At 47.9% G+C, this 10,175-nt stretch overlaps 1 protein-coding gene across 1 annotated transcript in view; it reads right to left on the bottom strand.

The window, feature by feature from the left end:
- Positions 1-3,625: 3,625 nt before the first annotated feature.
- Positions 3,626-10,175, bottom strand: part of Map3k21 (mitogen-activated protein kinase kinase kinase 21) — a 43,175-nt gene continuing 36,625 nt past the window's right edge. The window contains exons 6-9 of the mRNA XM_004659635.2: positions 9,237-9,359; positions 7,771-7,921; positions 6,629-6,726; positions 3,626-4,687 (exon numbers count right to left, since the gene is read on the bottom strand). Coding sequence (XP_004659692.2) covers positions 3,957-4,687; positions 6,629-6,726; positions 7,771-7,921; positions 9,237-9,359 — 1,103 coding nt within the window. The 3' untranslated portion in view covers positions 3,626-3,956. The remainder of the gene's footprint in view (positions 4,688-6,628; positions 6,727-7,770; positions 7,922-9,236; positions 9,360-10,175) is intronic.

Below are 10,175 nucleotides of genomic sequence, written 5' to 3'. Positions count from 1 at the left end.
GGAGACCTGGCATGCCAGGTCACTGTGGGGAAGAGGGGTGGCCCACGGGTTCCAAGCGCACCTGCTGGTGAAGAAAGGTAAGACAGTGTGCAACGAGAAAGACTGCTAAAGCAACGAGTCAAGAAAATCAATGACAGTAATAGGAGAAAAAGATGATGATATCAATATAAAAGAGAGACTAACAGAGAGAGGGAGGGGATATGATGGAGAGGGGAGTTGTGAAGGGGAGAGTGGGGGAGGGGAGGGAATTGTCATGGTTTATTCTCTGTAAGTATTATAGAAGCTGTCAATAAACAATTAAAAAAATAAATAAAAGTGGCCACATCCAAAAAAAAAAAAAAAGAAAAAGAAAACCAATGATGGGCTGGAGAGACAGCTCAGAAGTTAAGGCGCTTGGCTGCAAAGCCTAATGGCCCAGGTTCGATTCCCCAGTACCCATGTAAAGCCAGATGCACAAAGTGGCACATGCGCCTGGAGTTCATTTGCAGCGGCTTGAGACCCTGACATACCCATTCTCTCTTTCTCACTCTCTCTCCATCTCTCTTTGTGTGTCTGTATCTCTCTGCTTGCAAATAAATAAACAAAATATATATGTAAAAAAAAAATAATGACGACAATTCAACTAGATGGCCGGTTGAAGGAGCCCACGACAGCACACCACCCTCACGTAAGCACTAGCCTGTGGCCTCCTCAGTGGAAAAGTGTGTGACACTAGGAAGAGGATTTTACCCTATAAAGCGCTATCTGTCATCAGTGACAAGTAGCCACCATGTGTTCAGATCAATGATCACTCTAAGAGTCACATAGGCAGGGTAGATTCCACAGTGGATTCAACTGGAATTAATGTGGGGCTTTCAGAAATGCCTGTCTGGGGATAAATGGCTCAGTGGTTAAAGGTGCTTGCTTGCAAAACCTATGGGTCCCTGGGGTTCAGTTCCCCAGTACCCACATAAAAGCCAGATGCATGAGGTGGCCCATGCAACATCTACAGTGTTAAGAGGCCCCTGAAGCTCCCATTCTCATTCTCTCTTTTCTTGCAAATAAATTCTTAAAAAACTCAAAAAAGAGAAAGAAATGACTGATTAAGCTTCACTCTAGAACTTCAGAAAGTGGGTGAGAACAGGGTTTCTCTTCCTCCCTCCCTGGCGTGCCCTGGAGCCAACCTGCTACCACTGTGGCATGTAAGCATTTGCTTCTAGCATGAGAAAAAGAGCACCTTCTAGTGGCTTTAGGGTGCCAGGACTTCCGTGGGCAATTACAAGATGACTTACAAAAAGGCAACTAGCCAACTTACCTTGCCAGTAAACAGTGATCTAGTATTTACAGAGAATAGCAAAAGAGAATGAAGGCAGTTTTGATTTTAGTAATGCTTTGTAACCTACTCTATGATAGCATTTTATAATTTAAAGTGCAGTTTTCTTTTTTAAATTTTATGTGTGTACTTATTTACTTATTTGGTTGTTTGAGATAGGGTTCCACTGTAGCCCAGGCTGGCCTGGAATTCGCACGGTATTCTCAGGGTGGCCTTGAACTCACAGCGGTCCTCCTACCTCTGCCTCTCAAGTGCGGGGATTAAAGGCGTGCGCCACCATGTCAGGCTGTACATGTGTATCTGTGTTTGCATGCGTGGCTGCAGGCCAGGGTCTCTTGTTGCGAATGAACACCAGATGCATGCATCACTTTTCCCATTTGACTTCACGTGAGTATTGGGGAATTGAAACCAGGCAGGCAGGTTTTGCAAGTGTCTTTGATCTTTTTTAATGACTTAGCCATTTCCCTAGCCCCAATTTCCTTCTATTAATTCTTATTTGTAGGGTCTCCCACATGTTAAATTAAGTTATATTCTCAATTCTACCTATTATTTTACTTTTATTTTGAAACAGGGTCTTATTTTGTTGCTGAGGCTGACCTTGAATTCACACTGTAGCCTAGTCAAGCTTCAAACTTGTAATTCTCCTGCCTCAGCCCCCAAAGTCCCTGAGCCACCAGGCCTGGCTAAGCAGCTTTTCATGGGGCTGGGAAGATGGCTCAGCAGTTAAAGACGCTTGCAGAAACATGAGGACCTGAGTTCAGATCACCAGCACCCTCATAAAATGCCAGGCATGGTGGTACATGCCAGTAACCTCAGCACTGGCCAGCTAGCTTATCTCAGTCAGTAAGCTCCAGGTTCTGCGAGACACCTTGTCTCACAGAATAAGGTGGAGAGAAACTGAGGAAGACACCCGATGTTGACCTCTGGCTTCCAAACGCACATCCAAACATGCAAAAAATGACTAAGGTCACATGGGCGGCCTTAGTCCAGTGTGACCACTGTCCTTGTAAGAATAAATCAGAACGCAGACACATCATGTCAGAGAACAACCTTGCCAGGACACAGGGAGAGCGATGCCTACAAGCCCATGGGGAGGCCTCCGGGGAACCAGCCCTGTCTACACCTTGACCTTGGACTTCGGCCTCCAGGACCATAAGGAAACAACTTGGGTCTGTTGTTGAAACCTCACACAGCAGCCTGTCAGAGATGTCTGCGACCTCCAACCCAACATATGCGGCACCAGGCAGGAGACACAGGTGTCCTGGAGGAGCCTGAAGACAGTTTTGGGTTAGGATCAGGGTTAAGGGCTAGGAGGGTTAGGGTGTGGGCATTAGGATTAGTGTTACACGGTTAGAATTAGGGTTTGTGATGATTTCAATTGTATTCCTCCATAAGTCAATATGCTTGTGAAAGTTTGGTCCCCAGTTGGTGGCAATTTGGGAGCCAGAGCCTTGCTGGACAAGGTATGTTGCTGGGGGATGGGCTTTGGGGTGTTATAGCCAGCTCCCCCTTGCCAGGGCTGAGCTCACTGTCTTGTTGCTTTCTGTCAGTTGCTGTGACAAGAAGGGACAGCCAACCCTTGCCAACTTTTCCCTGCCATGATGGAACTTCTCCTCAAGACTCTAAGCCCAAATCTTAAACTCTTTCCTCCCATCAGCTGTTTTGCTTCTCACGGTATAGTTTCCTCTAGCCTAGGCTGACCTGAATTCACTACGTAGTCTCAGGCTGGCCTCAAACACACAGTGATCTTCCTCCTAGGCCTCCCAAGTGCTGGGATTAAAGGTGTGTGTCACCGTGTTGGGGACAGAGAGACAGACAGAATGGTTTTCCTAGGGCCTCTAGCCTCTGCAAACAAATTCCAGATGCGTGAGCCACTTTGTGCATCTGGCTTTATGTGGATACTGGGGAACTGGACTCGGGTCGTTAGACTTTGCAGGCAAAGTACGTTAACCACTAAGCCATCTCTCCAGCCCCCATCAGCTGTTTTTTGGTCTGGTGTTTTGTCCCAGCAATGAGAGACGGGAACTACAACATAGTGTTAGGATTAGGGTCAGTGTTAAGAGGTTCAGGTTAGAAGGTCAGAGTTAAGGTTTGGTCATGGTAACTGTAAGGGTTAGGGCTAGCTCTCCCCTGCTCAGTGGTTGGGATTTAGGCACACACTCTTGTCTTCTCCAGAACCAGAGGTTCAGCATGATCTTTCTTCTTCCATGGTATTATACACTGAAGTTAATGAAACTTAATTACTACTCTTCCCAGAATCAGAATTATAGTTATACTAAAGTAAAAAAACACAAAAGGTCTATGTGAACAGCATGATAGCAAATGAATTCATCAGGAGAAGACAGCTTGCATGGCCATGCCGTTCCCATCCTGGTGGTGTTTTGCTTTATTTTGGGTCTTAAGTAGCTCAAGCTGGACAGGGAATCACCTGGTAGCTGAGAACGAACTTGAATTTACAACCCTTTGCCTCCGCTTCCCAGACGCAATGACTACAGGCATGCGCCCACACGCCTGGTTCACGTGACACCGGAGAGCAAGCCTAGGGGTTCCTGCGGGCTAGACAAACACTAACCCGACCCGATGCCCAGCCCCAACCCCCGTGGTGCCCGGTTCTTTTCCGCATCTAGCACCACCCACTTGGAGACTAGAAAGGACTTCCATCCGCCGCTGACCATCTGGGATGGGGTGCTTTGCAGGCAGATGCATCCCCACCCAAGCACTCCAACAAGGAAGGAGCCAGGTCTCTCAACACACTGTGGTCAGTCTCAGGCCTTGGCACAGGGACAGGCTTGTGGCTGCTCCCTGGAGTGGGACTGTCCAAGTCACAAGAGATCCAGGGGCTCTCCACGGACAGCTGATCTCCATCCACCTGCAACAAGCACCTTGAGGAAAGAGAGTCCTTTGAGGGAAGTCTTGTGTCATCTGACAACAGATGACAGGGGTCGAGGACACTGCTGCGCACTCCGTTGGTGGACAGTGACCTCAGAGGAGGAGTGGAACCTGCTCGAGGCCAGGAGGTCCACTGGAGGGTGTCCTTCTGCTGCCTCTCCTTGGGTGATGACTTTTCCGGCACCCAGGTGCCATGCAGTTCCCTGATGTCCAGTCCCAAAGCTACGGAGGCCAGCAGCACCCCACACCCATACAAGGCTGACTCAGTTCTCTTCCTCTGTGGGGGTGCCCCTGGGCTAGTCGCTGGGGCTTCCTGAGGGGAGCCTGCAGAAGGCCGCTCCTCCTGGCCCTCAGCATCGCCTAGGCTCTCCCTCTGGCCATCTCTGCCAAGAGGTAGATCGACGTAGGCCTGACCCGGGAGCTTTATTTGCTGTGGTTTCCTGTGTTCTGGTCCGTCAGGGACAAGTTTAAGCTCGTCACCGGCTCCTAAGTGAAGGCATAAATAAAAACACTGCAGGACCATTCTGTAGTCAATGTCACCTCCTAGACTTTATGCAAAACAAGCTGCAATCTCATGAATAAACATTCCACATCAAAGCACATGGACTCCTTGCAGTTGAGTAAACGCCTTGTCTGTTACTATCCAAGGAGAAGACTCCAGAGCCCACCGTGACCCGGCATGCTTCCCGAAAGCGCACCCCGTCAGCACTGCTGAGGGCAAACTCCGGAAACAGCCATCAGGACACAGACGCCCAAGCCCATGACCCTGTGCAAGCTTGCCTTATCATGCCACCCGCTGGGCACCTAAGCCACCTGGGAGGCCCACATGCAAATTCTTGGCCTAGCCCAGCATGAAATCAAAGGCTGTGGGGGGAACCAAGTGTGGGGTAAGGAGCCTGTCTCAAACGGGGACTTCACCAGGTGACTCTCGGCAGAGGCTGGGGAGCCGGCAGGTGAGCAGCTGTCCTGGCTAACAAAGAAGCAGAGGGTGATGTCGGGAGTGGTGGTGGAGAGCTAACGTGGAGTCCCCCACAGACACGCGTGTTCATGATTAAGCTCCATTCTTGATATTCCAGCTGGTGGAGCCTTGCTGCAGGAGGTGTCACTGGGGACTGACCTGGAGGCTCAATAGTCCAGCCCGCTGGGTGCTCAGCTTAGCTAGCTCTCTCTCGCTGCTACCTTCCAGCTGATGTGAGAAGGCTGGCCTCTGCTCCATTATGATGAAACTTCCCCTCAAACTGTAAGCTTGAACACGAGACTAGTGAATTCCAGGTCAGCCTGAGCTAGACTGACACCCTACCTTGAAAAACCAAAACCAAAACCAAAACCAAAACCAAAACCAAAACCAAAACCAAAACCAAAACAAACAAACAAAAAAGCCCCGAAAGCTTAAAAACAAACCTTTTCCTCCTATAAGCTGCTTCTGGTTGGGTGTTTTATCCCGGCAGCAAGAAAGAAACTGACTGGCACGGGCCCCTCTCCCCCCACCTGCCCCTGAAGGTGACTGGCACGGGCCCCTCTCCCCCCACCTGCCCCTGCACAGCTCACTACAGCTCTCACCTTGGAGGAACAGAACACGAGGATGCGTTTGTGCCTTGCTAAAACCTTCTATCACAGTATAAAAACATCAACTTAAATGGTCAGACATGGAGACAATTCTTTTCTCTGAGACAGTCTCGTGCCCGCCAGCCCATTTCAGCCAAGGTGACCGTGAACTTCCGGTTCTCCTGGTCTGCCCCAGGCGCTGGGATCATGGGGTTACAGGTGTGCGTCATCATGCCGGGAATTGAACCCAGACTTAGCTGCATGTTTGACATCCTCAGCCCTGAAGACTAATATTTTATTTGCTAGTAACCATATTCATGTAGTTCAGTAATCTCACCTCCTTTTATTTATTTATTTTTGTTTGTTTGTTTAATTTTCGAGATAGGGTCTCACTCAGGCCCAGGCTGACCTGGAATTCACTATGTAATCTCAGGCTAGCCTCAAACCTACCTCTGCCTCCCAAGTGCTGGGATTTAAAGGCGTGCGCCACCACGCCCTTAATCTCACCTATTGAAGCTTGTGCTTTCAAGATGCAACACAGCAATGGCCCATCCTCCTCACCCTTCCAGGGGCACGGCATTTCATACCACCAACTCCTGGACTGGATTAATTTGGCTCTATATAATTAAGTTAGATGTAAATTCTTATGGTAAAGAACTGTAGTTACAAAGTCCATTCCCCAAAGGCGCATGGAGCCAATTGCTTTGTGCCATAAAGACCAGGTGGAAAGAACCTTCGAGCTTAGATAAAGCTATAAATGGTGCCATGAACCCCTTCTCTGCCCCCTGTGGCTTGAGTGACCATCGAGGACAACCCAAGCAAAGCTTCCGAGTCCTCAGATGCGGAAAGAATTGATTTCATCCTGCTTCCTCAGAGATTTACCTGGCTGGTCCACAAATAATGAGGCCAAGGGCAAGGTTTTCTGAGTCTTTATGAAGAGAGATGACCAAGGACTGTTGCCATCTGAGAGAGGCCTTACCCTATGAGAGAAAGATGTTTGTTTTCATATAACAGAATTGCATGACACACAAGTTTAGTTTGGGCAACTAGACAGCAGCTGGTTTTTGGTTTCCTAAATTTTATTTATTCATTCATTCATTTATTTGTGTATGTGGCGGGGGAGAAGGGGCACTCCAGGTTCTCTTGCTACTGGAACTAAACTCCAGACACATGCGCCACCTTACATTTGGCTTTAAGTGGGTGGCTGGGGAACTGAAGCCAGGCCATCAGGCTCTGCAAGCAAGCACCTTTAACCACTTAGCAATCCCTCTAGCCTCAGCAATATTATTATTATTTTTTGGGGGGGGTTGGAGGTAGAGCCTCACTGTAGCTCAGGCTGACCTGAAATTCCTTATGTAGTCCCAGGATGGCCTTAAACTCACAGTGATCTTCCTACCTCTGCCTCCCAGGTGCTGGGATTAAAGGCGTGCGGCTCCCACAATGTTTTTAAAGGTACAAAGAGGATATACTTGTGCTCTTTAGTTTTGAGGAACTAGTAAGACAGCACAAAGAAAATGTCCAAATGAGATTTAAAAAATCAGAGAAATTGTTATTGTTTATGGGTGTGAGTGTGTGAGCGCACACTTAAGTGAACATGCGTGTGGAGTCCAGAAGACAATCTCAGGTGTTGTTCCTCAGGCACTGTCCTCACTTTCTGCATTTGACACGAGGTCTTTCACCAGACAGGGGAGGCTAGACTGGCCCAGGGAGCCTTCTGCCTCCACCTCCCAGCACTTGGATTACAAGAGGGCACTACCGTGTCTAACTTGTTTTTTTAAACAAAGGTTCAGGCCCTTCATCCTTGCAATGCAAACACCTTCCCAACTGAGCCATTTCACCAGCCCCTAGAGAAATTCCGTACTAAACTAAACAATCACTTCATATAGTCAGTATGATACACTTGCCCTAGAAAATAGAATTGACATTCAGCATGTCTGCATTAATTTAAGAGTTGGGCCTGGCCACGTGGCCAGGTGCCCACCGCAGTCACAGTGGGCACGAGACACGCCTCTTCACACACGTACCGCTCTCGGCTAGTCGCTCTTTCTTTTACTTGCATGGAGTTTGGTCCCCACGTACAACCTTTTTTCTTGAAGTTTCTTTTCGCATCTTCAAAGTCTTCTTGTCGAAAGACTGTGTTCCTGCCCCAAGTTTTATTGCTTTCATCTGAGGTCACTAAAGAGAGAAAACCATTGCTGGCTCCATAGACTTATAAAAGTGACTGGTAGAAACAAGCCAGTCAGGCACGGGAGACTTGAAATGTGGAAACAGATGGGACTGCACTCCTTTCTTACAATCCAGGAAAATGTCCTGTTCTCTTCTTTTTAAAATTTAATTTTTAATTTTTATTTTTTGAGAGAGACAGAGAGAGAGAGAGAGAGAGAGAATTGGGGCACCAGGGTCTCAGCCAATGCAATTGAACTCCAGATGTTTGCACTGCCAAGTGGGAACATGTGACCTTGAGCTTGCCTCACCTTTGTGCGTCTGGCTTAGATAGGATCTGGAAAGTTGAACGTGGATCCTTAGGCTTCACAGGCAAGTGCTTTAACCGCTAAGCCATCTCTCCAGCCCCCTTTCCCTAATTTTAAAAAATTAGCCAGAAAGCAAAAGGAAGGAACTAACAGGAAACAGACAGACCTGAGAGAAAGTAGCAACAGAAATCTCATTACTGGTGTGTCTAAACTGTGACAGGTAGGGTCCACTTTAGGTGTGTCTAAACTGTGACAGGTAGGGGTCCTCTTTAGTTGGGAATAAAATACCAAACAGAGCCATTAACTCAAGATGAACTTGGTACTCTATTTTTATAAACCATGCCAATTAAAATTTTGAACTTGGGACTTGAGAGATGGCTTAGCAGTTAAGGTACTTGCCTATAAAGTCTAAGTACCCAGATTCGACTCTGCAGGACCCATATAAGCCAGATGCGCAAGGCGGCACATGTGTCTGGAGTTCGTTTGTACTGGCTGGAGGCCCTGGCATGCCCATCCTCTCTCTGTGTCTCTTCCTCTTTCTTTCTCTCCCTCTTTCTCTCAAATAAATAAATAAAATATTAAACAAATTTTTGAACTTGACCCACAGAAGTGTATTATATACATATAGGTATCTATGTATCTATCTGTGTGTATACACACACACACACACACACACATTTGTATATATACACACACACATTTGAAATATACAACAGGTGCTGGGGAAATGCTTGTTTTGTTTTGAGACAGGGTCTCATGTAGCCTAGGCTGCCCTCAGTCTTGCTATGTAGTCCAGGCTGGCCTTGAACTCCTGATCCTTAGGCCTCTATCTCCCAAATGCTGGCAGTACAAGTGTGCACCACCATGCCAGGCCTCAGGACTAGATTTATTTCCAAATCATTGCTTTTCTGTCCACTCCCTCCCACTCATTCAGGACCTGTCGTAAAAGCACGTCTGCTTAGTTTGACTGGAAGGCAAGCGAACGAGGGTCGCGAAGAGAAGCTGCTGGGGAAACTCACGCTGGATGGCTCGGAGGCGCGGGAGCATCGCGGGGCTGCTGGGCGGGCTGGAGAGCCTGCTGTCCGAGCTGCGGCGCTTGCCCAGGCTTGGGGAGGCCTGCACTGTGATCTTGTGCTGGAAATCTGTTGGGCACACAAAAAGGAAGAACTGACATTGCAGGAACTTGCGTCGTCTTCGTCACCATGTCTTTTGCACAAAGAGCCAACACGATCCGATGGTCACTAGAAAGAGCATTTCAGTCGGCTGCTCACGGAGGTTCCACATTCCTCCTCAATCCAAGGCTCGAGTCAACAGGTCAGGACTCAGTGGTATTGCATTAGGTACAAAAAGACAAAAGTGGGTAGAGAAAAGGAAATATTTTTGAATCTCTATAAGGCATATATATACATACATACATACATACATACATATATATATATATATATATATATATATATATATATATATATATATATGGCTTGGTGTGTATGTGGTGGGCATGTGTGTGTGCGTGCTTACATGTGTGGGAGATGATATTGAGTATCTTGCATGTATGCATGTCTGCCTTTAGTGAAGTTAAGCGCCTCACTTGAACCTGGGGCAGGTTCAGCTCATGGAATTAGCCAGCTTGCTCCAGGCAGCCTCTGTCTCCACCTCCTAAGGGCTGGGGTGACATGTGAGTCACCACATATATCTGGCATATACATGCTAGTGGGGATCTGAACTCGGGTCGTCATGCTTGCAGGAAGCACTTTACCCCGAGCATCGCCCCAGCCCAAATGCCCAACGTTGAGGTGAGGCCCCTGGGTTCAACTGGAGGCAGTTAAGCTGAAGGAGGCGGTCGGGGACTTAAAGGAGCTCACAAACTACAACCTCTGACCAGAAAGGAACTGCTCTGAACATGGGAAAGACCAGCATTTCTCAGGGCTGGTGGGATCAGACAGAAATGGGGGTTAAAA

This window comes from Jaculus jaculus, chromosome 5, assembly GCF_020740685.1.
Source record: "Jaculus jaculus isolate mJacJac1 chromosome 5, mJacJac1.mat.Y.cur, whole genome shotgun sequence".
Lineage (NCBI taxonomy): Eukaryota > Metazoa > Chordata > Mammalia > Rodentia > Dipodidae > Jaculus > Jaculus jaculus.
This window is presented reverse-complemented; position numbering and strand designations above follow the sequence as displayed.